The following is a 25,584-nucleotide window of genomic DNA, read 5'->3' on the forward strand; positions in this document are numbered from 1 at the left end:
TAATAAAGAAGTGAAGGCTGACTTCGAGTTATCTCAAAAGGTGCATATTTCCACTCATCTTTCAACCCTCACACGTTTTATCAGATCAGAACTCTTAAGGGACATTTCAGGAGATTAGGTTTCATTATGCACACTTTACTCTTGTCCCATTTTGCACACTGTTAAGTATATTTAAAAAGGGTCTGAAGTTTTGATAGAGCCCTGGGGAAAGTTCGTTTCTACTTATTTCCAAAACAGCATAGGAGACCGTTAATTCAACAAGCTGCCAGTCACACATTTTATTCGCTACATTAAACACAGCTATCCAACCATCACAATTTCAGTTTTTAAAAGGAAATCATTAATGATATGCCATCTGAAAGTCATAGTTCATTTATATCAGCACAAAAAAAAAAAAAAAAAAAAAAAAAAAAAAACACGAGAAACTTCTCACGTTATGTTAAGTTTTTTAAAACTGACGAGGAGTTCATTTTTAATATAGCACAACCTTGGCCTACTTTGAGTTGAGAAACATTGGGGACGGTGTGACAAAACAAATCGGGGGTCAAATAAAATTACAGAGGAACACTACAAGACTTTACATTTATCTTAAACGCAGTACTTTGAATTACACTGTATACCTTCAGCCATGGAGTCACTCACCTCTGGAGGGGCCACTGGTGATAGCAGTTTCTCTCCTTTTAGAAGGCAAGACACATAGCTGTAGTAACCAATCAGGTCTGATAAGGACGAGAACCGCCGCCCACCAATGTAATAGTCCCCACACATGGCGATTATCCTGTTAATAGAAAACATAACAATAAAGAAGGTGCCGCGGTTAGCTTTAAGTACAGGTAAACCCCTGGGCAGTAAAGACAATCAAAAAGAGTTCAACTCTCATTTATTTGACAGTTGAATTATCTGTATCGATTACTTCCATCATTGTTCCTATGATACACCATCCAGCTCTGGTGTAAACACAGCTGACGATAAACTGCTTCATCACATGCATATGTGCAAAGGTAAGCTCATACCGACACAATGAAACATCAGTGCTGACAGTCTGTGCGTTTGAAGACAATCCATTAAGTCTGTTTCGACAGCAGTCCCAAACCCATTTACTAGATATGAATGGGAAATTGTGACACAGGTTAAAAACCTGAAAATCACTGCAGTGTACGGGTACGTTTACTGCTATCTGCTGACATTATTAGCAGGTCAAACTTTTCTTCGGTTCCTGAACTCAAATACTGTGGCATCGCTGAGAGTTAAAAACAGCCCAAATTGTTTCATCTCAATTAAATTGATCTGTGTGGGTGCCCTTCCAGGTGTTACACTAAAGTTTAGCATCCAGGCACCAATGGAAAAAACAAAACAAAACAAGAATTACAAAGTTTAACAGAGTTAGAAGTTAGCGGGAAGTCAACTAGCTTTAGAAGTCAACTAGCTAAAATGTGCAGCTCTGCTCTCACTTCAGACATAAATTAAAACAGAAACCAAACAGCGGCAGTGTTTGTAGGATTATTGGAATTTGGTTAACTGGCATATAATGGTGTGCTACTTGATGGCTAGCTACAGATTTATGGTTAGGGTAACAATAAACACCCTGATATCAACTTTCCCTTCTAAAAAAGTTCATGTGAGGGTGGAAGACATGACAAATGCAATCAAAAGGCAGGAAACGATGCTGAAAATTGACCAAACAACCAGAGAATACTGGAGATGATCCATTCACAGCTCAAGGTTAGTCACGCATATTCTCCTGCATGGTTTGGATTACTCACCATGAAAAATTCTCGATCCTAAGCTTCATGTCCTTTTGAAATCTTAGTTAGCTTCAGAGAGATTCTTATCTGAAGCATTCAAATATGTGGTGTCTGACAAACCGTAAGTCCATAGGCTGTATGTAAGGTTTTAAAGCTGAGCTTAAAGGCATGATGCACATGATTAGTGCTAATAAAAAGGCAGAGAGGCCTACGATGATCACAGATTATTTTGAGGGGATTGTTTATATTAAATAAAAATATATATAAAGAATTTAGTTAAGATTACAAGTTAAGACAACAGCCTTAATGAACACAGCAGGAGCTTGGACCTGGAAGCAGGGTTGGCCCGTCATCACTTAACAAGCGGATTCTGAACTGCAACCAGTTACGGAACCACAAATCTCTAACAAACACTAACTCACTAAAATAACATGAATAAATCATATACAGAGCAGCTCCTTTCTCCCGTAACTGATGACATCATGGCAATATGTCCACAGGAGATCATGTCGTTTTCACTTAATTAGATGATGTTTGCCCTGAATCTTGGTGAGCTGCAGAGTTAATATTAACATAGCATAACCACTGAAGGAAAGGACAGACTGTAATGTCTTATCTTCTTCTCGTCTTTTTTATTGACTGTAAGGTTGTAAAATGCTCCAGGGTACTGTTGTTAAACAAGTGTGGTGTCATTTTTCTTCTGCATCAAGTCCGCCCACACACATTGCATAAAAAAAAACAAAACAAAAAAAAAACACCTTGTCCACCTTACACGCAAACACACACAGCGTCATCTGTCGCAGCAAACATTTAAATGTACAAGCTGCCATGACAAAACACTGTTTTTAAGCTCTGTATAGTCTTTGAATCTGTGGGACAAAAAGGCTGACCTACCCCAGAATCTACTTTCTTAAACCTTAACAGTGTTGAAATAAGGGCTAATCTCTGAACTTGCCCTTCTGTTGTAGTCTCTAGCTTTCTGCCCTTTTGGTTAACAGGTAATAAATAACTTCAGTACTTCAGAGATTTTATCTTACCCGAGGGCGACTTCCTACAACTTGGATCCTGCTTGTTGTGAGATGCCATAGAAAAAAAAAAATGAAACACTTCATGTTGCACCATGCTACTCTAACTATTCCAACCACACATTTCTCTCTGGTCTCAGATGTTAGCAACACCATGCTAGACAGCCATTCAAAGTCTACATGGCTATTAGGGTAAACACAAATAAGACATCAATAACAGTCCTATTTTATTTAAACCTCAGGCCTGAACCACTCTGATTTATCTGTAAATTATAGAAACACCTGTAGGCTAAGTAGGTTCAAATTAACTTCTCTTTCCAGAGTTCTGTGAGCAGTCAGAGAGTTATATTCTGTTTGAATGGTGTAGAAAAATCATACCTGAAGTGGTTGACCACATTGGTCATACTGAGGAAAGACAGGACAAAGGAACCGGGCCGGCGGTCGCTCTCCCTGATGAGGTAGCTGCCAGGATTTCGGGCCTGGCGCAGGCGCTCCTCTGCAATGGTTCGGTCTAGCTTGCCATGGTACCACCTGAGAGAAAACAAACAGTAAGGAAATTGCCACAAGGAGAAACATGCAGCATAAAGTGTTTATACGCAGAATTTCTCAAGTTATAACCATGAAACAATATGTTGACAAGTCAAGCTATATTTAACTACAACTCAAAAAAAAAAGCCATATAAAAACAATAAACCCATTACACACGCAGCACACAACCTAAATGCTTGATTATACCTAGTTTTGGACACAGACGGCCACAAACTCAACGGCCGAGTATTTATTCCTGCTATACTTCTTTGAAGTCCATTTGGCTTCATGCATAGTGACATACTGTGGTGATATTTCTCTGCAGATAAGTTTTCACAGTCACAAAAACCAGTCCGCATTGACCATCCTGCGAACTTATCTGATGATGAAATTTATGTTATTCCAACCTGAGCAGAACCTAACAGACTCACAGATGAACAAAGTTTAATCAAGGCTTTACAATCTCTACTGAATCTAGAGATTAAACTAAAACTTTAGCACTGTATGTCCATTAGTTCAAAAGACAAGGTTTAGGTTCATAAAAGCAAATGTTTGGCTTTTTCAGTTTTTAGTAACTCTATTTAAGTCTTGCTTTCTGAATTAAACAGAAGACCTAAGAACGACATTGGTTAAAATTTCAGCAGGTGGGGCTGAATTTGAAAGGGCCCTGCCAGCTGGGGTAAAAAATTAACATGTTTTTCCAAATTTAGGCCAGTGTTGCATCTCAGAACAGAGGGCAGTGACTGGAAAACATGCAGAGGTGAGAGGATGAATGAGGTGCTGCAGTAGCTCTTTTCACAGGAGGCCTTAATGGCTCCCATCTGGTTTAGGGAAGTACAGGTCTCCATTTGTAAAGAAAAATGCCATCAACTCTGCTATCATGCAGGAAGCTGGAGAAAGGTTGCTGAAGAGGAGATGGAGTGTGTCCATGAGGGAGGTTTGGGGGGGATTTTTGGTGATAACGAGAATTGAAGATGGCAATCGAGAGCAGCTGGAGAGAGAAGGGCCAAGGAGCCCTTAAGCGGTTGAGGAAATATGGGAAAATAACATTGAGAGGCAAAGACAGATGACTGTGAAAACAATAACATCCAGACAAAAAGAACTTTCCACCACATCCTACTGGCTAGTTAAGCTCCACTTATTATGGAATGAGGTTATTTAAGTTGTTTACGACTCCTCCAACACACACACACACACACACACACACACACACACACACACACACACTTTTAATCGGGTGTGGCAAACAAAGACACGGTGAGCCAGAACCAGCCCACCAAAGGGTGGCCAACTAGATGAAGTGGCAAAGTATGACATCTCAGAGAACAAATTAATGATTCTGATGTTTCATTAACATGAACTGCCATTTCTGCCTCTTTGATGCCAGCACTTGTAAACATGAGTGAACATGGAAAGCAAGAAGTATTTTCTTGTCTTAACAAGTTGCTCCAATTGTCATTTTTTTGTTTTTTTTCCTTTGTTCAAAATACTCCATGTGAAGCCATTGTGCCTTTAACGACCCTCTGCAATCTAAAAATAGCAACCCATAAATTGTTGAAATTGCACTTATTGAGACATTTCAAGCAGCTGTACTTTTTAATTCTTTCTTAATGGTTAATGATGCAGCGATTTCAAAAGTCCACCCCATTAGGGCTGGGCCAAACTATACTGTTCACGGTATAACAGTAGAATGTTAGTCAATGATAAGAAAATGAAATATGACGATTGAAATGGGTAAAACGCGCATGCGCAGAGCCTTTGTTTTCATACGTACATGGCGAAAAAAGCATGGCAGCGACGGAGAATGAGAAGGGCAAAAGCGGATCGTTGAATGAAACAGATGAACCAGAATTGGTTTCTAAAAATGGTGCAACTTCAGTGATGTGGAACTGGTTTGGTTTTTGTCCGTCAGATACACACCAAAACACTTTTTTGGGGTAGAACATGCAAGCGGGCCGTCGTTATTACTGTATTTTTTGGACTTTAAAAGGCTTTTAAGAGCACCTTAATTTTCTCAAAAATCGACAGTGCGCCTTATAATCCGGTGCACCTTATGAACTCTGGTTGTGCTTACTGACCTTGAACTGATTTTGTGTGGTACATGGCGCCCAAAAATCGGTTAAAAATTTTTTTAGTGTGACTTTGGTAAGCTATGAAGCTGCAATGCTTGATGGATTGTCGGATCATTACGGCTACCGTAGTCAGGAGCCTCGCGGAGTAATACGTACTGTGCTTCAACATAACATTACCTTATTGTGTCGCTTAATGCGCCTTATAATTCTGCACACCTTATGGTCCGAAAAATACGTATTTGACTTATTTATTTGGCACACTGCAGTTTCATGTTGCAAAACACCTCTTTTTAACTTTTGTGGATATTATACATGGTTATGCTCAGGATATGTTGGCCAGTTTCCACTGAAAATGCCTTTTGGTTAAATTGTCAGCAAGGAACTTGCATTTGCACTGTTAAATTTTTATATAGCATTAATGCACATAAAAAACAGCTTCTTCTTTAAATGAAACTAAATTGATGGGGGCTTTTTGCACTAATAAAGTTGCGGAGTTGTAAAGTATTTTGGCTTGCATCTATTATATCGTTAGTTCTATCGTTATTGCAAATTTTCAAATATATATTGTGATAAATATTTTTGGCCATATTGCCCTGCTCTACATCCCACTATGAACAACAACAAAATACAAAAAAGAAAATGTGTGATCTAAATGTAATCGAATGACTCCATTGAAAACTCGCTAGCTGCACTCCATATAACAGAGAGACAATTGTGGATAGTGGACCACTAAATGGTGGTAAAAGAGAGCTGTAACATCATATGTCACATCATGATAAAGTATAATCAAAGTGATTTTTTGTGAAACTTTAGGCTCTTTTGCATCTACATTTAGTAAAACTATTTTATTGGATGAAGTTTCCTTCAGCTCTGTGTGTAAGCTATATATCCTCTATGATGACACGGGATGCAAATAGTTAAACAAAAGGAGAAGTGTTGAGATAAATAAGCCACAGCAATGGTGATATGAGACAGTGCTACTATCAGCTTCAGGAATGCTCTTTCATGTCAAAACACGAACATCAAGCAACACCATGACGTTTTGGTTTAGCTCGGCACAAGATAAGGAATTTACTTTTTCAACTACAGCTCCATGGCCGTGTGTGTGTGTGTGTTTCTAAAGACTAATGTTAAAAACATTACTATTTTCATTATATTGCACAGTAGCCCGGCAACTCCCATACGTTACAGTATGGTAAATGGCCTGCATTTGTATAGCGCTTTTCTACTCTCTAAGGACCCCAAAGCGCTTTACACTACATTCAGTCATTCACCCATTCACACACTGGCGATGGCAAGCTACATTGTAGCCACAGCTGCCCTGGGGCGCACTGACAGAGGCGAGGCTGCCGGACACTGGCGCCCTCTGACCACCACCAGTAGGCAAACATGGGGTTAGTATCTTGCCCAAGGATATTTGGCATGCAGCCAGGGGGCAGCCTGGGATCGAACCACCATTAGTGGCTGACCTGTTCTGCCACCTGAGCTACAGCCACCCTGAATGTAATGACAACAGTGTGCCGTCCACACTAGGTGACAGATACCCATGTTCCCACAGTGTCACCAAGCCAATGCCTGCATTTTGAATGGTATCTTCACACCAGAGACCTGTTTTATCACTCCATCACGATACAAGAGGCCAAGATAAACCTTCCAGCTAAGCTTGTAAACAAGTGATTTACTTGGGTAGGTTACATGGACAGTTTAGCTAACCGTGTAATGCATTTAAGAACAATATCACTGTGCACTGCTGCACATTAGCATGCCTAAGTCTAGTGAGTTGAGCAAGATGACTCAATACAGGGCTGATGACCGAAAGCCTTAAAAATATTCTATCACTAGACACAAGGGTTACGTGCTGTTTATAGCTTTTGTTCTAGAAAGGACAGCCTGCACCACAAAGCCACAAAGAGCACAAAACATTTTTTTTTTTTTAAATCTAACTACAATGAGAGGTTCATTACACAAAGACAGCCAACAGACTCTTAGAGAGAAAGAGAAAGAGAAAGAGAGAGAGAGAGAGCGAGAGAGAAGCACTCATCCAAATTTAAAGAAGTACTTGAATGGATAAAATACTTGTTTATTAATAGAACAAAATTAGCACTTAATCATACTTTAATATTCAAGCTTGCAGAACAAAAATTATGAGCATGCATGCATGGATATAAAACCTATATGTCTAACTAACAGGAGAACAGTCGTTCCATACAGGCATTTTAAATAACAATATAAATAAAGCTGAGGATAAATAATAAATAACAAAATTGTTTGGGTCATTCGTGTGCACCCAACTCATGATCAGGGTATTAGACAACAGGATCACCATAACAGCATAACCATATTGTATCCTACCCACAGAGGGACTCATTCACAGACATTAAAATGGATATAGAAAATGACAGACAATCACATCAACGGACTGATCTGAGCAAATTTAATCAGTCTATATCATGAAGGCAAAGTGCATCATCCAGAGAGTGAATTGTTTCTTAAACCCCCACCTCAAAAAACCCAAAAACAGTGCAGTCATGACATGCTACTATTTGAAAATACAGTCTCTAAAATTAGCGGACAGGATAAGATTTAAGGATTTAACAAGCTTCACCAGACTATGGATGAATTTACACAGTAACCTTTTTTTGTCAAAAATGCTATACAGAGAATTTAAATCTGAGTTTCAATGATGATTGCAAGCAACAATTCTAGTATTTGTGGTCATCCACTCAATGTTCAGTTTTGTTGTTACGTTACCACACGTGAGAAAATCAGACAAAACGCTTTTTTGTTGATATATATATTTATTCCTGTCTGCTGGAGCCTAGTCTCTAGGGGCAATAAGACTAACAGGACAGGCACAGATTACTGTGACTTGAGTGGGTTAGACATCGTCTCTCTGTGTGCCTGTCTGTCTCTCATTAAGCAGTTTTGGGAGCTCTTTCTCTCTAGCTTATGCCTCAATTCTTCATCTTCCTTCGTCTTGACAGTTGGACTCAAATATCTCCACAGACATACTGTCAGCCATCATCAGGATCAAGAAAAGAAATAGTGCATGGCTGTACATTAGCAATGCACCTCGTAGCTACAGACTTTGTGTAGTTGGCATACCTTTTACACACATATTCAAGATTCCAGTATTCTTAAATAGAGCTAATGCACTCTATTAGCTTTCTTTGCATATCACATATATCCATACAATTGCACATAATAACCTTTAGCACCTTTCCGTGCCTTAGGTCTGAGAATTGGACAATGACAACATTATTGACCATATGCTTACATATAGAGTATTTAATAAACCAGTAAACCTTCTCCAAGCAAAACCGTTAATAAATTACTGTTTCTGCAGTATATTAGTGTGGCGAATTGAATTACAACTGTTATCATGAATTAAGTGCAATTGCTAGATAACAACAGGCTGCAATTTAGTTAAAGATACAAAAACATACCACATGTGCACAAAAGTTAAACAACTCTTTTCTTCCATGTGTAATCTATTCATTCAATACACCATACAGAGACATGATTATTCGGTTATTGACACTTTTTGGAAATAAACAGGTTCGTGGAGTCCGAAATGGTGATTGGGGAAAAAATGTTATCTCTGCAGGCTCTATAGTGTGAGCATACTGCTTGTAAAACTGACAAATTATGGAGGTGTAACATTGTAAGTGATTCTTACACTTCGAGTTCTTGCACTGTTGTTAGCAAAGCTAAGTGCACAAGACTTTCTGGCAGCAGCTTCCCACTTTTAGACAGCAGATTGGTGTGAAAACAGGCTGCAGGAACACTACTGTCTGTACCCAGCCAGAGTGTTTCTGATGTAAAAAATGCATAACTCCAGGGTCTCTGCCAGTGTTGCCAGACCAGTGGCACGCCAGCCCTAAGCTGACCTAACCAAGGTTAAGCATCATGCAATTTTCTAAATTTATTTTTAAGATGTTTTGGAGACATACGTTAAGCCATGTCTGAAAAACTGCAACAATTAATACTTAATATATCTTGTTGCAATCCAGTTCACAACCTTTTTTAAACCTGTATAAATAAAAAAAGCTCAAAAGGGGTTCCTGCAACTGTAAAGAAGTAAAAAGGAAAAAGAAGCTGTGAATGCAAAATGAGATTTATAGGCTGATTTGATCTCCCACTTACACCGAGTTTACCCTCTGCTGCATCTCCCTCCTGTGTCCCGTGTTCTCACAAGGTGCACCCACTCCACCGACAGCGCTGCTGGCCAGGCAAAAACTGTAAGCTCTGACGTGTAGAGCAGACCAACGGCAGCTTTAAATCCGTACCAAGCATGGTGATGTGACCCTTTTGGTGCCTTACTACGTCCATCTCCCGTAGCAAGGGTTAATGAGCAATATCCATGGAAGAAAGATAAACAGGAGTACACAAAGATGCAGATGGACTTGGATACATGCAACCGACAACCTATTTTGGTGACAGCTGGATGGTTTTGTCTGCTTCTTTGGTTCTCTAGAAGCTATTCTGAAGAATAACACAACTTGATCTTTCAGCTGCTGTCAAGCGCTGGTCTTTGCTCCCACTTCATCCGCTTCTCAATCTCATTCTCTTACTCTCCCTTAGTCTCTCTCTCCCTCTCCCTTAAAAACACGTATCACGAGCATGCTGGCGATTGGTGTTCCAAGCAGGGGAACAGCAGGGGTAGGGAGTGGCATATCTGCACATATACCGCCAACTGTATGACCACACATTTGCATGCTACCCACAAACACTAAAAAAACACACATCCATAAAAGAAAAAAAAAAAAATAGGGCAATCTTGTCACCTAAATAACTCTGGCTTAACAAGGTACACAGCATTGTGAAACCAAGTAAAGCAACTACCAAATCAGCATATTTTTGTTTTACTATTAGTGCTTTCTTAATTAACTGACTGTGTCCTTGCTTTAGAAATTAAAGTAATAGATATGAAGATATGTTATGATAACATAACTTCTTATCAAGTTTCACATTTAAAATCTATTAGTTTGCAAGTACTGAAACCAAGGCTGACTTTAGAAAGTGAAATTTTGAAATTGTAGTATCCGTTTAATAAAAAAAAAAAAGTTTTGCCTAAATCCTTCAGCTCTATCTTGAATAATTTCTTAAATTGTTAAAGGCTTAAATTAAACATTGCACCACAGTGCAATGAGGGCAGCTAGCTTTAGAAATGGCATAAAGTAACACTGCCTTGGCTTAATTTCCCCACCACTACCACGGCTTATTTTATGTGGCAGGCAATTTTCCAACTTTTCACTTAACATGGTAAATTAATTATTTCCATGAAAGTCTTAAGCCTTTAAAAATCCTCTTCAGGTTAAACTGGACTGATCAAATACCTTTAGTGATGATTAATTGTGAAAAAACAGCTTTAAAACAGCTGCCAGTCTAGCAACATTGAGGCCATTTACTAAAAGGCAACACTGTTGAATCCCCTAATGCATGACTATCTCACTTTTATTAGGGCTAACACATTTTATGGGCTGAAGCCGTGATTGTGCTTGTTACTTTGTTCATTGTGCAAAAAAAACAAACAAATGAACCCCCCCCCAAAAAAAATAATAAAAAAAATTAAAAAATCCACACCACCATAAAATTTCACACTCAAGCTTGAGGCACGCTTGACTTGCATCTTTGAAATATAGGTGTTCAAGCATAAACCAAATTTTGCCAAAATTATCTGCAAAGGGTCTCTTTTTTTTCCAAACTGCTGCAGTAATACTTTTGAGTTCTGTGCCAAATGGGAAGCAGAACCAGTGCATCCTGCGCTAACTGAAAATAAGCGCCATTATACCTGCAGAGCTGAACGTGCACACAGACCCATACCTCCAGCTCATCCATTTTCCATATGCACATGGCAACCATAAAACATTGCACCAAAGCTTAACCACAAATTTAACAACAGCGAGCATAAACAAAGCTTTGTGACCTGCATTAAAAAAAAAATTAAGCAAATTAAAACCTAACATGCTAGCATGGTGTTGCTGATGGACAACAATGTTTGTACAGCCATGAAATTCAAGGAGTATCTTAAATTATAGAATTTTCTTTTCAGGAGTTCACGGTCAACGGTCTTATTACCCTACAGAATAAACAAGTGCATCACAAGTGCGTAGCCATTCAAACAACTCCCATGCAAAATGTGATCCTTTAATCATTTACTTACATTTGTTTTTTCATGTTTCCACAACAAATAGAAAGGAAGTTGTAGAGCTGATGACAGACACCAGTTGTGACTTGGAGCAAGTTCTAATTTCATTATGTATAAGCTTCTATTAAACATGATTAACTTCCAGGAGTTAGCAAGGGGGGAAAAAATATAATGACACTATAGTAAAATACCATGCTTGTCACATGACAAACAACATCTGCTAGCAACCTCACTCAATAATGAGGGTGACAGCACACCTGAAATTGTACAGATGAAGATATGGGAAAGTCAATCTTCGGATTCTCAGCTTTGCTCAGTCTAAATGATAACCAGCCAACACTTTAATCCCCGGTCACTCAAGCCAATACCTCAGCTGTCCTTCTGTGAATCAGCTTCCTTGAAATAACAGGATTACATCAGTAATAATAACAAGCTTCACTCCCACATATGCCAACAATCTTCCTCTGAGCATTTGATTACTACAAGTTCAAGCATACATTTAGGAACACCATTTATGACAAGAACTAAAACCACGTCCACCTGTTAAAAAAACAACAAGATACTGTAGCTCACAATAAAATGGAAACATGCAACAGCAGTTTTCAGTTATGTGGCTATTCCTTCAGCATTCACTGCAACGGCATCACTGCCGCAAAAAGAATTTTTTCATATCACAGGAAGTCATGACAGTAGTACTATAATACCAAAGCCTAACCTGGCACTGTAATACTTTCCATTCACTCCCCAATCCATCAATCAGCAAACCTAGTTAAAAAGAAAAGTCATTCAAATCAGAAATCCTGCACATTGTCAAACACAACTCAAATGCTTCAGAGGATCCTGTTAGGGCCACAATGAATGGTTCAGAAGTCTTGAAAACAGGATGCTGGGTGAGAAAAGGCAGGGCAATGTGGGCGCTGGAAGAGTATAGCACGACAATGTATAGCAAGCTGGAAATATATGGAAACTATAGACTGTGTTATGAATGCACAAGACAGATATTATACTAATAAAAGTTGGAGCGGGATCAATCAGCAAATCAGTCAAACCAGCCCTAAGCATGATCATCCTTGGTTGTAATGGTTCAGGAGACTGAGGGGATATTTGTTGAGCAACGAGCAATCACAGCCTAATACTTCTATATATTATTTACATGCACACGCGCGCACGCACACACATACACACACACACTAGGAGAGCTGCAATAATTTTAAAAATAAGGGACAGGAAATGGCATGCTCAAGAGTGTAATGGTTGTCACAGTGTTATTAATCAAATGCTGCTTTGTAATAAAAGTGCTGTAATATATTGACCACTAGGAACAGCTTCCATCAGGGAATAATCTAATTAAACTATGCAATCAGTCCTTGTGGTTTATCAGAATTCCATTGTCTGTAACAGCCTTCATCACAAAGGCCAATTAGGCAGTGTTGCTGCAAAATTAGCAGTAAACCTACAGACATGTTTCCACAGCCAACTGGTAAATCTGGTAAACTCATTCACACAACCACAGATTTTCAAATCCAAGTTTTGTTTCCAATTTTTTTTCCCCTTCCTTCCGCCTACCACAACCTCCTGTGGGAAACCCTTTATGACTTAAAATCCCCTCTAATCTTCGTGGAAACGCAAAATCAACGACTCATTTCCCAATGTGCTGTTTGTTTAAGCTCAGGCTCACGGCCAGTGGTTTCTAAAGGTAGCAGGAACACACACTACTGAGGCCACCTGACATCTTCACTCCTGCATCTTTGTTAATCATCAGCTTCTTATCAAACATCCTTTCAAACATTCATACAGTGCTTTTAACCACACATGATCAAAATAGGGCCTGATAGCTAAATCTGACCCAGGGTCTGGACAGAAACTGTGTGCAAAAATCCTAAAAATCAAAAGCAAAATAATCCCTAAAATGAAAATAAAAAAGGCAGCACTATGTTAATGAAGCTGAAGGACTGACTGAACCTGATTCCAACCGAAGGTGCACCTTTTAAGACTGTTGTGGCCATTGCAAATTATTCATTATTAATATAAGAATGTATATAATATGGCTATCTTAAAAAAATGCAGCCCTCTTCCACTTTTTACCTACATACATGCACACAAATACACACAGGAAACTAGACAATACCCCGTTTAGATAATATTTTTGACTATAGCCCGCAAGTCTTATTTGTAGCCCTAATGTATCCAGGTTAGCTGGCTTTAGCCCTCGTCAGCACTGGCAGGGGAATGTGAAAGCTCTGCTAATGTGTTTTACTGTTACAGAGGAAATTAATTTATTACAGGCAGGGAAAATAATCAGCTGTCATAGACAAGCTGGGCCAACACTGTGGGAAATAAAAAGGAGAAATTTAGCAATATTTTTAAATCTAAAATTACACTGCAGACTTGATTGGGTTATTTAAGTAATTGAAAAAATTAGGTGATTTTAAGTAACTGTTTTAGTAAGTTATTTCATACTTATTGCTTTTTCTTGTTGATATTATTCAGAATTTTATCTTCTGCTTAGCAAGAATAAACAGAACCCTGATTGATGTTAAAAACCAAGGTTCATGTTGAGCAATGACTGTTTTTATACTGTTACAGTTTGCAACAGTTTACTAGCTACATAATCAAATGAACAACACATACAGAATCACTGTGATTAAGGCAGTAAGCTGTCAATGTCCCTCAGCTTTACTTTTAAGCCACAGTTTAAGTAGTCTGCCTCCTTTTTTTTGATTTGTTTTGAGGTACAATATTTGTTGGGGTTGAGAGTGGAGGGTGAATAATAACAATTTTTTTTTAAAAAAATGTTATTTTTGACTGCAGGCACGATTACTCAATCATGACTGGACCCAAGGACAAAACAGGGTGCGACCCATCTAATTGTAATTTGAGACCTTGGATGCTTCTATCTCAGATACTATCTGTTTCAGAGCAGTTACACACCTAATAGATTTGGCATGATGCACTGCGCAGCACCTCTGACATCACATCAGCCCCTTCTATCAACAGTGGATCAGTGGCACAATCAGAAGGAGAGAGAGATCCCAGCCTTTACTGGGCCAACTTTACAAGACAAAGTCAGCACCTCATAACTTGCCTGTTTCTGAGCTGCATCCAGTGACAGAAAAAGTGATAAGATAAGTGCTCTCAGGAGGTCATTTCTCTGAATTTTCTTTTACTGCCAATCGCAAGTGTTCTCATGTAAAAAACACACAAGTGGTATATTAAGTGTATGACTGTAGTATTTTATTCAGATGTTTACGGAATACAATTACCTTAAAGAACAAAGAAAATCCATCCAAATCAAAAATAGTAAACCTCATTCTAATAAACTGCCACACAATTCTTATATACTAATAATACCCAAAAATGTGGTCCAGCTTTCCGGTGCAATCACAACCACTACAAACAATTCACCAAACCACAAAGCCAATACAGCGGAAAAGCTTGTGTTGTGAACATGTCTTGCACAACTCGATTAAGAAAGACACAGGAGACTGTGTTGGTGAGAGTCAAAAAGATTCTGGGTATTCTACTCTAGTCCAAAGTTAGGTACTGGTGAGAGGTTTAGCGAATGTAGCAGATAAATATTTGAATTCAAGTTACGCATGATGAAGCAAGTAAAACCAAAGAAAGCCAGCCCCCCCCCCCCCCCCCCCCATAACACGCAGTAATTGCTCCAATGCCTCAGTGAAAATCTTTCAAGCTGAAAAACTGGGGTGAGTGTAAACCTGTGAAGAAGTCTGCATTTCCAGGGCAAAACTACAATTTCCAAAGCAGCAGGATAGGTAGGAGCCTAGATATAAGTGATGTTCATTCCACTTAAGGTTATTCATTACCAAAACAGGCAACAGTGTAAAACGCTGCCCTTCCCCTTCCTCTGTAATCTGACAGCGAGATATAGAATGGCTTCTAAAATAAGAGCTGAATCCACACTCCAAGCCTAGTCACTTCCATATCTCACAGTATGAGGGCCAGAAATGACAAAGCTCAGCAGTTTTCTAATGAGACTATAACAAATGGAAGGCCTATATTTAGGTTATTACAACACCAGCAGTGCGCACGCAGGTTTGAACATGGGTTTCTGTGCATGCCTGATAAAGTCATGACAGTACCCACAATTAGTCAGATGCTTTCTAAAGTACAGTGCTTAGGCAGAATTTACTGTGCTGCAGACAAGAAAAGAAAAAAGGTTTGCAAATGCTTTGTTTTAAGTTTTAGTTCACTTCAATCACAGGCAAAATATTTAGACACGATGGCCATTCTCTCAGAGCATACAGTTGTGCAGCAAACAAGAAACAAGATTTTCTACTTCCCATGTAGCATTACAGAGAACTATGCACTTTACTATAAATAGTAGATAACAGAAAGGTGTATGGATTTCTGTCAAAAGCACAGGCATTGATTTTAATGTATCTGGGCCAATAGTGCCAAGGGTTCTTGCCAGCCTAAAACTTAAATCTAAAACAAGAAAAATGCTTTGTTTAATCAAAGAAACAAAGTTGCTTTGGAAGTATTTGTGCATCACCTGAGCATCAGTTCGAATTGTCACAACTGTCACCAACGACACCTGGAATCAAGTTGGTCTCCATACAATTGCTGATTTAGGTTTTTGATACAACAGAAAAAGAAAGGGAGGCTAAGGAGCTTGGAATAATAAAAAAAAATTGGAGTTCTTTAAGTTTCTTAAAGACATTTTACCTCTTATTCGAGAAGCATCTTCAATTCTGAAAGAACTATTCAAAGAAAGTGTCCTGATATGTATATACTGACTTTATCCGAACTTAATGATTTCCTATCTTCTTCCAAAAACATAAAAACTACAAAAAAAATTGAATGTTAAGCTGAAAGATTACGTGGAACAGGAAACGAAAAACCTACAGTCGAGTTCACTTGAAAGAAATCTAAAAACAACAACAAAGCTCAAATAAGCCTGGACAACTGCTGCAGAGTGCAATTTTGAATGTTCTTAATCGCTCAGTTTCACTCCATCACAAAGAAGTTCTTTGTATACCATGACTTCTCTGCAGAATGGGCAAAGCTGAAGGACCAACAACAGCATAAACGTGAACAAAAGCGCCTGCACTACCAGTTGTCCCACATCCTTGACGGCATTTTTGTTACTGTTACACTGTATTACTCAGTGTTGATTATTGTGTTTACTGTGTATATACATAATACTTGTTCTGCTTGGTTGATCCTGTGAAATGAGGCTATGCTGACAACAGCTGTCCAAGTCAATTATTGATATGTAGTAGTCCATTGTGAGAATGTTTATAAGGGCATTTACTATAAGTGAATCAGCTCTCTGTAAAAAATAATGAACAGGCATTACTACTGTGTTGCTAGGGTTTCTATTTCATATTGAATCTCCTGACAATTCAATTTGATCTCAGTTATTTCAGTGCTTTCTAGGATAACAGGTGTGCAAACGCACAACAGATGTATTTTAGGTAATGTGTCTTGGGGAACTGAAATTATTTCAAAGCCACATCTACCAAATATACCTCAAGTGCAAAACAGGAAGGCTATGAAAACGCAATAAAATAAATACATTGCTTTAGTGCTTCTATTTTCTAGAAGTTATAGACGTCACTTAACTTGTGGTTTACTTACTGGTTAGTGGGAGGTGCGGAGAGTGGGAACGTCACCTCTTCTTCGTCGATTTCCATCCCATCTTGCATGTCGCTTTCATCCATAGTGCCACCGAGCCCCCCACAGCTAGGAGGCGGAGGAGGTGGTGGTGGAAGTGGTGGGAAGACAGTGGGCCCATCCGGGCCTGTTGATGTGGGTGAGATCCGACTAGCTGGACCCTCCATAGTTGGAGAGCAGCACATGCCGCCCACTGTCCCTGAGCTTGTTCCTTGAAAAACTGAATGTCCACCTCCTGCTACGCCACTCCCTGCTCCGGTCATATCCCCACTAAGCATGGAGGAATAGATTATATTCATCTCTGAAAGGGAGTCCGGAGATGTGTTTGAATGCTGTCGGGTGGCTGGTGCCGGCCCTTGCACCAAATCAGTGGTTCGGACTCTGCTCGGCTTGGGATAGTATGGGAAAGGGGCCGTCGTCTCCGGGCCTCCTCCGCCTGCCACCCCTGTCCCTGTCGCGACCGAGCCCGTATCCTCACTGCTGACCTCCGCTGCCATCATAGTAGAAAAATACGTAGAGGGGGAAAAGTCCAGAAGGGAACCTGCCCTTCCCCTCTGTTTTTACAATAATCCCCCGGTGTTTGGGCTCCTGGGAAACAACACCAAAAGTTTCTCAAAAACGCGTTCAGCTAGCCGGCTAATGTTAGCCAACAGCTAACTTAGCTTACTTGGCTGCACTAGCGGGCGTTAGCTTCGCCTCGCATTCGCTCCCTGCAAAAATCACCGAGCTAACGCTAGCGGGACAGCTAGCAGCTTCGAGACACTTGATGAGTTCTTGCTCGCTATGTCTTCATTGTTTCCTGAGTTTAGAGTTCACGCAGAAACACTACATGAGATTAACCGTTACAATACTTCCAACAGAATATCACTTCACCTATATTTCCTGTTGGTATTTTTGAGTCTGGGGGGATGTTCGGACTTCACCCTCGGCACCAAAGCAGACCACTTGTCGATGAGTGTTGTTTTATTGTCACTGTTGTGTGTAATCCCCTTCTTTTTTCCCAGTGTTGTTTTCTTCAGTTTTAAACCGTCTCCAGTAGCGTTCCCAGACGACTTCAGCCTTATCTCCTATATCCCCGGAGCCGCATGTTGTTCTCCGCGTACTGCCATGTCGTTTACCAACATTTATTATCTGCGTACAAGCTTTATTTCTGGGTTTCGGGGCTAGTGGCTTGCCCGCTGCTGCGCTGCTCTTGTCTCCCCTCCCTCTCCCACTCCTCTCCAGTTAAAGATCAGACACAGCTAAGTGAACACAGAGCGGAACTTTTTTTCCCCCCAAATTTAATCCATGGCATCTTCAATCACGTTAAATCTTATTAAGTTGAATAAAATGCGATATTGTCCTTGTTACGTAAATGAAATATAGAATCTCATTATGGTTTGTTTGTTTTTTTCTTACCAGAGGATCTCAGAAAAGAAGACAAGTAGCAGAGTAAAATCAGTCCTCTAGATATTTTTCTGCAAATAATCTCTTGCTGAACTACTATACTGTGGCAGGAAATGTTTACACCTTTGATCTGCTGTTTTTAACACGTCAGCAGCACCGAACAAGTTTCACTAGTTATCAGATAAGCGTCTCTGTACAATAAACAGAAAAGAGTAATTAGAAAAAAAACATTTAATGGCAGGATTTATTTACAGTTCCCCATTTAATCTACAACTGCAAAAATATTTTTTTTAATTGTACCTCTTATTCTTGCTTCCATACAAGAACACAGAGATTCAAAATCTCCCGTGATGTTATCAGTTACACCTGAGCGTTTCCCTTTCAAGCCCCAACTTCACATTGTGATTTGTGTGTACGTGTGTGTGTTCCTGTTTTTCCTTCAGACAGGTAATGAAAGTCTAGGTAAATGACAGCATGTATAGTTCCACGTCCTCTAGTTTATATTAAAGCAAAGGCTTTTAGTAAAAAAAAAAAAAAAGGGGGCGGGGGTTAAAGGCTGTGGCTGCTAATTCTAACTAATTTCACCACTGCATCCTGTTACATAGAAACATACTGGGTAGATATGCTACAATGCTATTCAGCTGTTTAAGATGTTCGAGGCGTTTACCTTAACATATTGGCAATAGCACTACGGGGCAGCAAGAAAACCGCTTAAACTAATTTGCAACCTTTCAGTTACGTTTATACAAAACAGGAAAATGCTTTAATTGCAAAGTCATAAATAGCATGATAATACTACTAAAATACCAATGTGAAGGGAAAACGCTCAAAAAAAGCACGCACAGATGTTCCATCACATTGCTGGCTCCTAGTGAAATAGGCTTGAATTTTTAATTCTGGCATGGTCCTTTTTAGTGCTGCAGACGTCATTGCTAACCGCGTTAAAATAGCAGCCAGGTTCAGATTTGTGCAACGCACGGACCCAAGTCTTTCTTTCTTTTTATTTCTAGATGCATAAATACAATTTTAGCCTAATTGTTGCAAAGCTGAATTCGTTTCCTGTATCACCCTCTTTCCTCTAGATGAAGAGAATAATCTGCATGTTGTGCTAAACTGCAGCACTATTACAGAACAACACCAGGAGGACAAATGTTTTGTTTTATTCCTTTAACTGAATGGACAACGATTAACAGTGTCAATAAAACTCAATAAATACTATCTGTCTATGTAGTCTACATATATATATATATATATATATATATATATATATATATATATATATATATATATATATATATATATATATATATATATATATATATATATATATATATATATATATATATATATATATATATTAGCAGCTGGATAGCGTAGTGGTTAAACTACACGCCTTTGGAACAGAGGATCGCAAGTTCGATTCCTGCCTGGGGCGTCTGTATCCAGTAAGGGTCCTAAGGCTAGACCCCCTATGCTAAGCAAGCCTACCGCAGACATGAGCGAGACAGATAAATATGAAGGCATGCCGGCTCGGACGTCGCCCGGATCAACAAGGTCCGCGTCAGGTGTTGAGGAACCAGGGCACCCTGACGAAAAGTGGGCTACTGGAACAAGAAGGCATCGGTGGGCAAGGGACGAAAACAGGGCGTTGTTGGAATGCTACTACGCAAGTAACCCCGGCGGAAGGGGCTACATGAATAGGATGAGGGACCTATGGATTCTTCGATACCCAACATCCACAATGACGGCAAAACAACTAGTAGCTCAGTGTTCCAACATTCGAAAGAAGGGACTGCTCTCACAGCTAGAGATTGACGAGGTACAACACAAATGCTACGGCAAGGAGGAGTCAGGACGCCAGGTCAGGGGGGAGATATCATCACCCCCACCCGAGATTGGGTACATAGCCCCAAGTGCGATAGGAGAAGGATCGTTGAGTGCGAGAGGAACTGACCTGAAAAATAGGATCATGGCCAAGCTTGAAACCTGGATCCCCCGTAGCCGGTTACCAAGATTACGTGAAGTACCCTCAGAAGGTCTGCTAGATGATGTTAATGCAGCACTACGGGCAATACCTACAACCACAATTACCGACACTAACAAGCTGATCTACAATACGGCAGCAGTGATCAGTGAGATGCTTGGTTACAAGTTGAACAGCCACAAGGGGCAGTACCCTCCATGGAGAAGGAGGCTAGAGGGCAAGATCAAAGTAGCACGGAGGGAGGTTAGCCAACTAACAGAGTTGCAGAAAGGTGCGACAAATAAGGTGCCTAAGAAATACAGCAAGCTGTCCATACCTGAGGCCTTGGAAACTGCCAAGCAAAGACTCACAGCCTTGGCCAGCCGCTTGAGGAGGTACACCAGAGAGATAGAAGGCAGGAGAATAAACCAGCTGTTCTCCACAGAACCAGCAAAGGTGTACTCTCAGTGGCAAGGGAACAATAAGAGAACAGCACCACCAAGGCTGGAGACGGAGCAATACTGGAAGAGCATATGGGAGAAGGATGCAACCCATAACGGCAATGCTCAGTGGCTAGTGGATCTGAGGGCAGACCACAGCGACCTCCCTGAACAGGGTCCAGTAACCATCACAGTGGCAGATATCCAAGAAAGGGTCTCCAGTATGAAGAGTTGGACAGCACCAGGGCCCGACATGGTTCACGCCTACTGGCTGAAGAAGCTGACTGCACTCCACGAGCGTCTGGCAGCACAAATGAACCAGCTGCTAGTTAACGAGAGACACCCGGAATGGCTAACTGAAGGCCGGACGGTCCTGATCCCCAAGGACCCCAAGAAGGGACCGGTCCCCTCCAACTACCGACCAATAACCTGCCTCAGTACTACATGGAAGCTCCTGTCAGGCATCATATCGGCTAAGATGAACAGGCACATGGGTCAATACATGAGCGGGACACAGAAAGGAATTGGCAAGAATACCAGAGGTGCAAAACACCAGCTACTGGTAGACAGAACAATCAGCCGAGACTGCAAGACCAGACTGACCAACCTGTGCACTGCCTGGATTGATTACAAGAAGGCCTATGACTCAATGCCCCACAGCTGGATACTGGAATGCCTAGAATTGTACAAGATCAATGGGACCCTAAGAGCCTTCATCAGGAACTCAATGGGGATGTGGCGTACAACACTAGAGGCCAACTCCAAGCCCATAGCACAAGTTACCATCAAGTGCGGGATCTACCAAGGAGATGCTCTGTCCCCACTGCTGTTCTGCATAGGCCTGAACCCCCTCAGTGAGATCATTAACAACGGATACCGACTACGGAACGGAGCAGTTGTCAGCCACCTCCTGTACATGGATGACATCAAGCTGTATGCCAAGAGTGAACGAGACATCGATTCACTGATCCACACTACCAGGCTATACAGCAATAACATTGGAATGTCGTTCGGACTGGAGAAGTGTAGTCGGATGGTAACAAAGAGAGGGAAGGTAGTCAGAACTGAGGGGATTGAACTACCAGAAGGCAACATTGCAGACATAGAGGACAGTTACAAGTACCTGGGGATCCCGCAGGCAAATGGGAACCATGAAGAGGCCGCTAGAAAGGCTGCAACCACCAAGTACCTGCAGAGGGTCAGGCAAGTCCTGAGGAGTCAGCTGAATGGTAAGAACAAGATCCGGGCCATCAACACATACGCCCTGCCCGTGATCAGGTACCCTGCTGGGGTAATAGGCTGGCCAAAGGAGGAGATAGAAGCCACTGACATAAAGACAAGAAAGCTCCTGACCATGCATGGAGGGTTGCACCCCAAGTCCAGCACCCTGAGGCTGTACGCTAAGCGGAAGGAAGGGGGCCGGGGACTGGTGAGTGTCAGCACCACAGTCCAGGATGAGACAAGGAACATCCAAGAATACATTGGGAAGATGGCCCCAACTGACCGAGTGCTCAGTGAATACCTCAGGCAGCAGAAACCCAAGAAAGAGGAGGGAGACGAGGAACCATCATGGAAGGACAGGCCCCTGCACGGTATGTACCACCGGCAGATAGAGGAGGTGGCTGATATCCAGAAATCCTACCAGTGGCTGGACAAAGCTGGACTGAAAGACAGCACAGAGGCACTAATCATGGCAGCACAAGAACAAGCTCTGAGTACAAGATCCATAGAGGCTGGGGTCTATCACACCAGGCAAGACCCCAGGTGCAGGCTGTGTAAAGATGCCCCAGAGACAATCCAGCACATAACAGCAGGGTGCAAGATGCTAGCAGGCAAGGCATACATGGAACGCCATAACCAAGTGGCCGGCATAGTGTACAGGAACATCTGTGCCGAGTATAACCTAGAAGTCCCGAGGTCAAAATGGGAGATGCCCCCAAGGGTGGTGGAGAATGACCGAGCTAAGATCCTGTGGGACTTCCAGATACAGACGGACAAAATGGTGGTGGCTAACCAACCGGACATAGTGGTGGTAGACAAACAGAAGAAGACGGCCGTAGTGATCGATGTAGCGGTTCCGAATGACAGCAATATCAGGAAGAAGGAACACGAGAAGCTGGAGAAATACCAAGGGCTCAGAGAAGAGCTCGAGAGGATGTGGAGGGTGAAGGTAACGGTGGTCCCCGTGGTAATCGGAGCACTAGGTGCGGTGACTCCCAAGCTAGGCGAGTGGCTCCAGCAGATCCCGGGAATAACATCGGAGATCTCTGTCCAGAAGAGCGCAGTCCTGGGAACAGCTAAGATACTGCGCAGGACCCTCAAGCTCCCAGGCCTCTGGTAGAGGACCCGAGCTTGAAGGATAAACCGCCCGCAGGGGCGTGCTGGGTGTTTTTTATATATATATATATATATATATATATATATATATATATATATATATATAGAGAGAGAGAGAGAGAGAGAGAGAGAGAGAGAGATACACACAAAATGTGTGCACTAAAAATATCAAAGCAAGATTATGTGCCACTTTTTGTAAATATTTGCATGAAAAAAATAACTAGCTAAACTATAAAGGAAAATACTAACAGTGAAGAGTGGCTGGTGGAGCACCACACTCTAACACAAAAAGCTCTTGGAAGAAAAACTTACTGTTGAGCCTGTGGATGAGTTTTGTGTCATGTTTTCAAAGTAAGTCATTTCACTTTCTTTTTTCTATGTTGTTAACCATTTACACAGACATTTTCACACTGAAAGCAGCGAGGTTTATTATGCATGCTTCAGCACTAGCACTACTCATTTCTGAAAAAGCCTGTTCTCAGCAAGCAGGGCCTTTATATTGCATAATTACACAATAACTAGATCACAACATTTCATATTTTAATCTGGCAGGCGGTAAACTTGTCACTTATTTACCTGCCTTTAAACCGGCTCACTTGTACCAAGGGTCCATTTCCCACTTAGTAGGTAAATGTCAGAAGCGTAGCCGCCACAGCAGCAGGCAACTATTTCTTCAAGTCATGTAGCTATATATATACATATATGTGTATATATATATATATATATATATATATATATATATATATATATATATATATATATATATATATATATATATACATATATATATATATATATATTGTATATTGATCTTTACTAGACTTATGCACAAGTTGGTGCAGACAAGCATACACTTAAGGACAATGGAAAACAATGATAATCATGAAGTTTAATCAGGTGGCCAAGTGACGCCTTACTCACGACCTACAAAAACATATGTTTTGGCTTTTTTTGTTTTGTTTTTTCTGAATGCATCATATTTTGAATACAGATAAACTACTGATACAAACTTATATTTACTCTATACATACTCTCAGCACACACCCTTTAAACATGCAGAAGGGAAGGTGAATTTTCTGAATTCATCAGACATAAAACAGTCCTGTCTCACCTACAGCAGAAGTAGTGAAGCTGATTATGAATTAAATTGACTTTTTAAAGGTTTTTTTCATAAGTTCTAGTAAATCAGCCACTGGCTAACTTTAAGATAAGAGTGCATACGTGCGCAGCTTAAGCAGCAGGCCACTGTTGTTCTCCACCCACCATCTACAGTCATGCCCACAGGGCAGCTGCCATTACTGTTCTACCTCCACATAAATCCATTTCGGAGCAGCTGGCACTGTGAAAAGAATATCTGGAGGTCTCATCTTTCCTCTCTCTGCTTCCTGGCCTTTCTAACCTATTTTCTCAGTTTTTGAGCCAACAGCTCTGATCACTTTGCTTTTGTACTAGTATTTCTCAGGTTGATCAGATACGCAGTTGAAGCTAGATGACAATTAAAATAGTATTTTTTGTAATTTTATTTATTTAAAATAAAAGGGTCACATGAAAAAGATATGAAAAAAAGTATCACACCTTCCGATCCAAAATCAGGACCGTGAGTTTCAGATTGGAAACCAGTGATTAGACCTGTATTAGATAGTTACTGGAACCTATCTTCTCCTAACTGTGACATCCAGGATCTCCTGTTATCTTAACTTTGCTTCCCATCTGTTTGCTTGGTGGCTTCAAGTCAGTATCAAAAGAGGTCTTCAAGGCCTTCGTGGAAAAAATGTAGATGACTATGAGTCTGGTAAAATCTTCATAAAGATCTCCCAGTTGCTGAAAAGCAATCATTCTACCATTTCAAAAGCGGTCTACAAGTGATGTAGATTTTAGTGGTCAATCATGATAGACAGTAAGCTGTTATCAGAAGGGGCGATGCTTACTTTTTCCTCACACAGAGAACATATACTCACGTTTTGTAGATAAAACAACTGAACTTTTGTTTGTTTTTCTCTCATCTGTAAACACTGTTTAAAAAAATATTGAATGCGCTTTATTTATTTATTTATTTATTTATTTTTTTTAAAGCAATTTCCATGGGATGTAGCCTACTTAGTATTTCACATAACTATTCACAGTATTATCTGGATTGTGTAACAAGGGAGGAAGCACACCCTGCACCCCTGTTGGTCACTCAGGGAGCTGATGCCTGTGTTCTCCTCTAAGGCGTAGAGATCCCTTAAGTCCTGTGATACAGAAGGTCAGCGAGCTGTGAAATCCAGAAGCTGACATTGACTTGACGTATGATCATC

General features: G+C 40.6%; 1 protein-coding gene across 1 annotated transcript in view; it reads right to left on the reverse strand.

Moving 5' to 3' along the window:
- The window catches only part of rasa1a (RAS p21 protein activator (GTPase activating protein) 1a), a 30,988-nt gene extending 12,602 nt beyond the window's left edge, over positions 1 to 18,386 (reverse strand). Inside the window, exons 1-3 of the mRNA XM_085425300.1 lie at positions 17,126 to 18,386; positions 3,149 to 3,301; positions 643 to 778 (exon numbers count right to left, since the gene is read on the reverse strand). Coding sequence (XP_085281426.1) covers positions 643 to 778; positions 3,149 to 3,301; positions 17,126 to 17,661 — 825 coding nt within the window. The 5' untranslated portion in view covers positions 17,662 to 18,386. The remainder of the gene's footprint in view (positions 1 to 642; positions 779 to 3,148; positions 3,302 to 17,125) is intronic.
- Between the last annotated feature and the right edge of the window lie 7,198 nt (positions 18,387 to 25,584).

Source organism: Rhamphochromis longiceps, linkage group LG12 (genome assembly GCF_057381845.1).
Source record: "Rhamphochromis longiceps isolate RC_006_pf linkage group LG12, R_longiceps_female_GT1.1, whole genome shotgun sequence".
Taxonomy (NCBI): Eukaryota; Metazoa; Chordata; class Actinopteri; order Cichliformes; family Cichlidae; genus Rhamphochromis; species Rhamphochromis longiceps.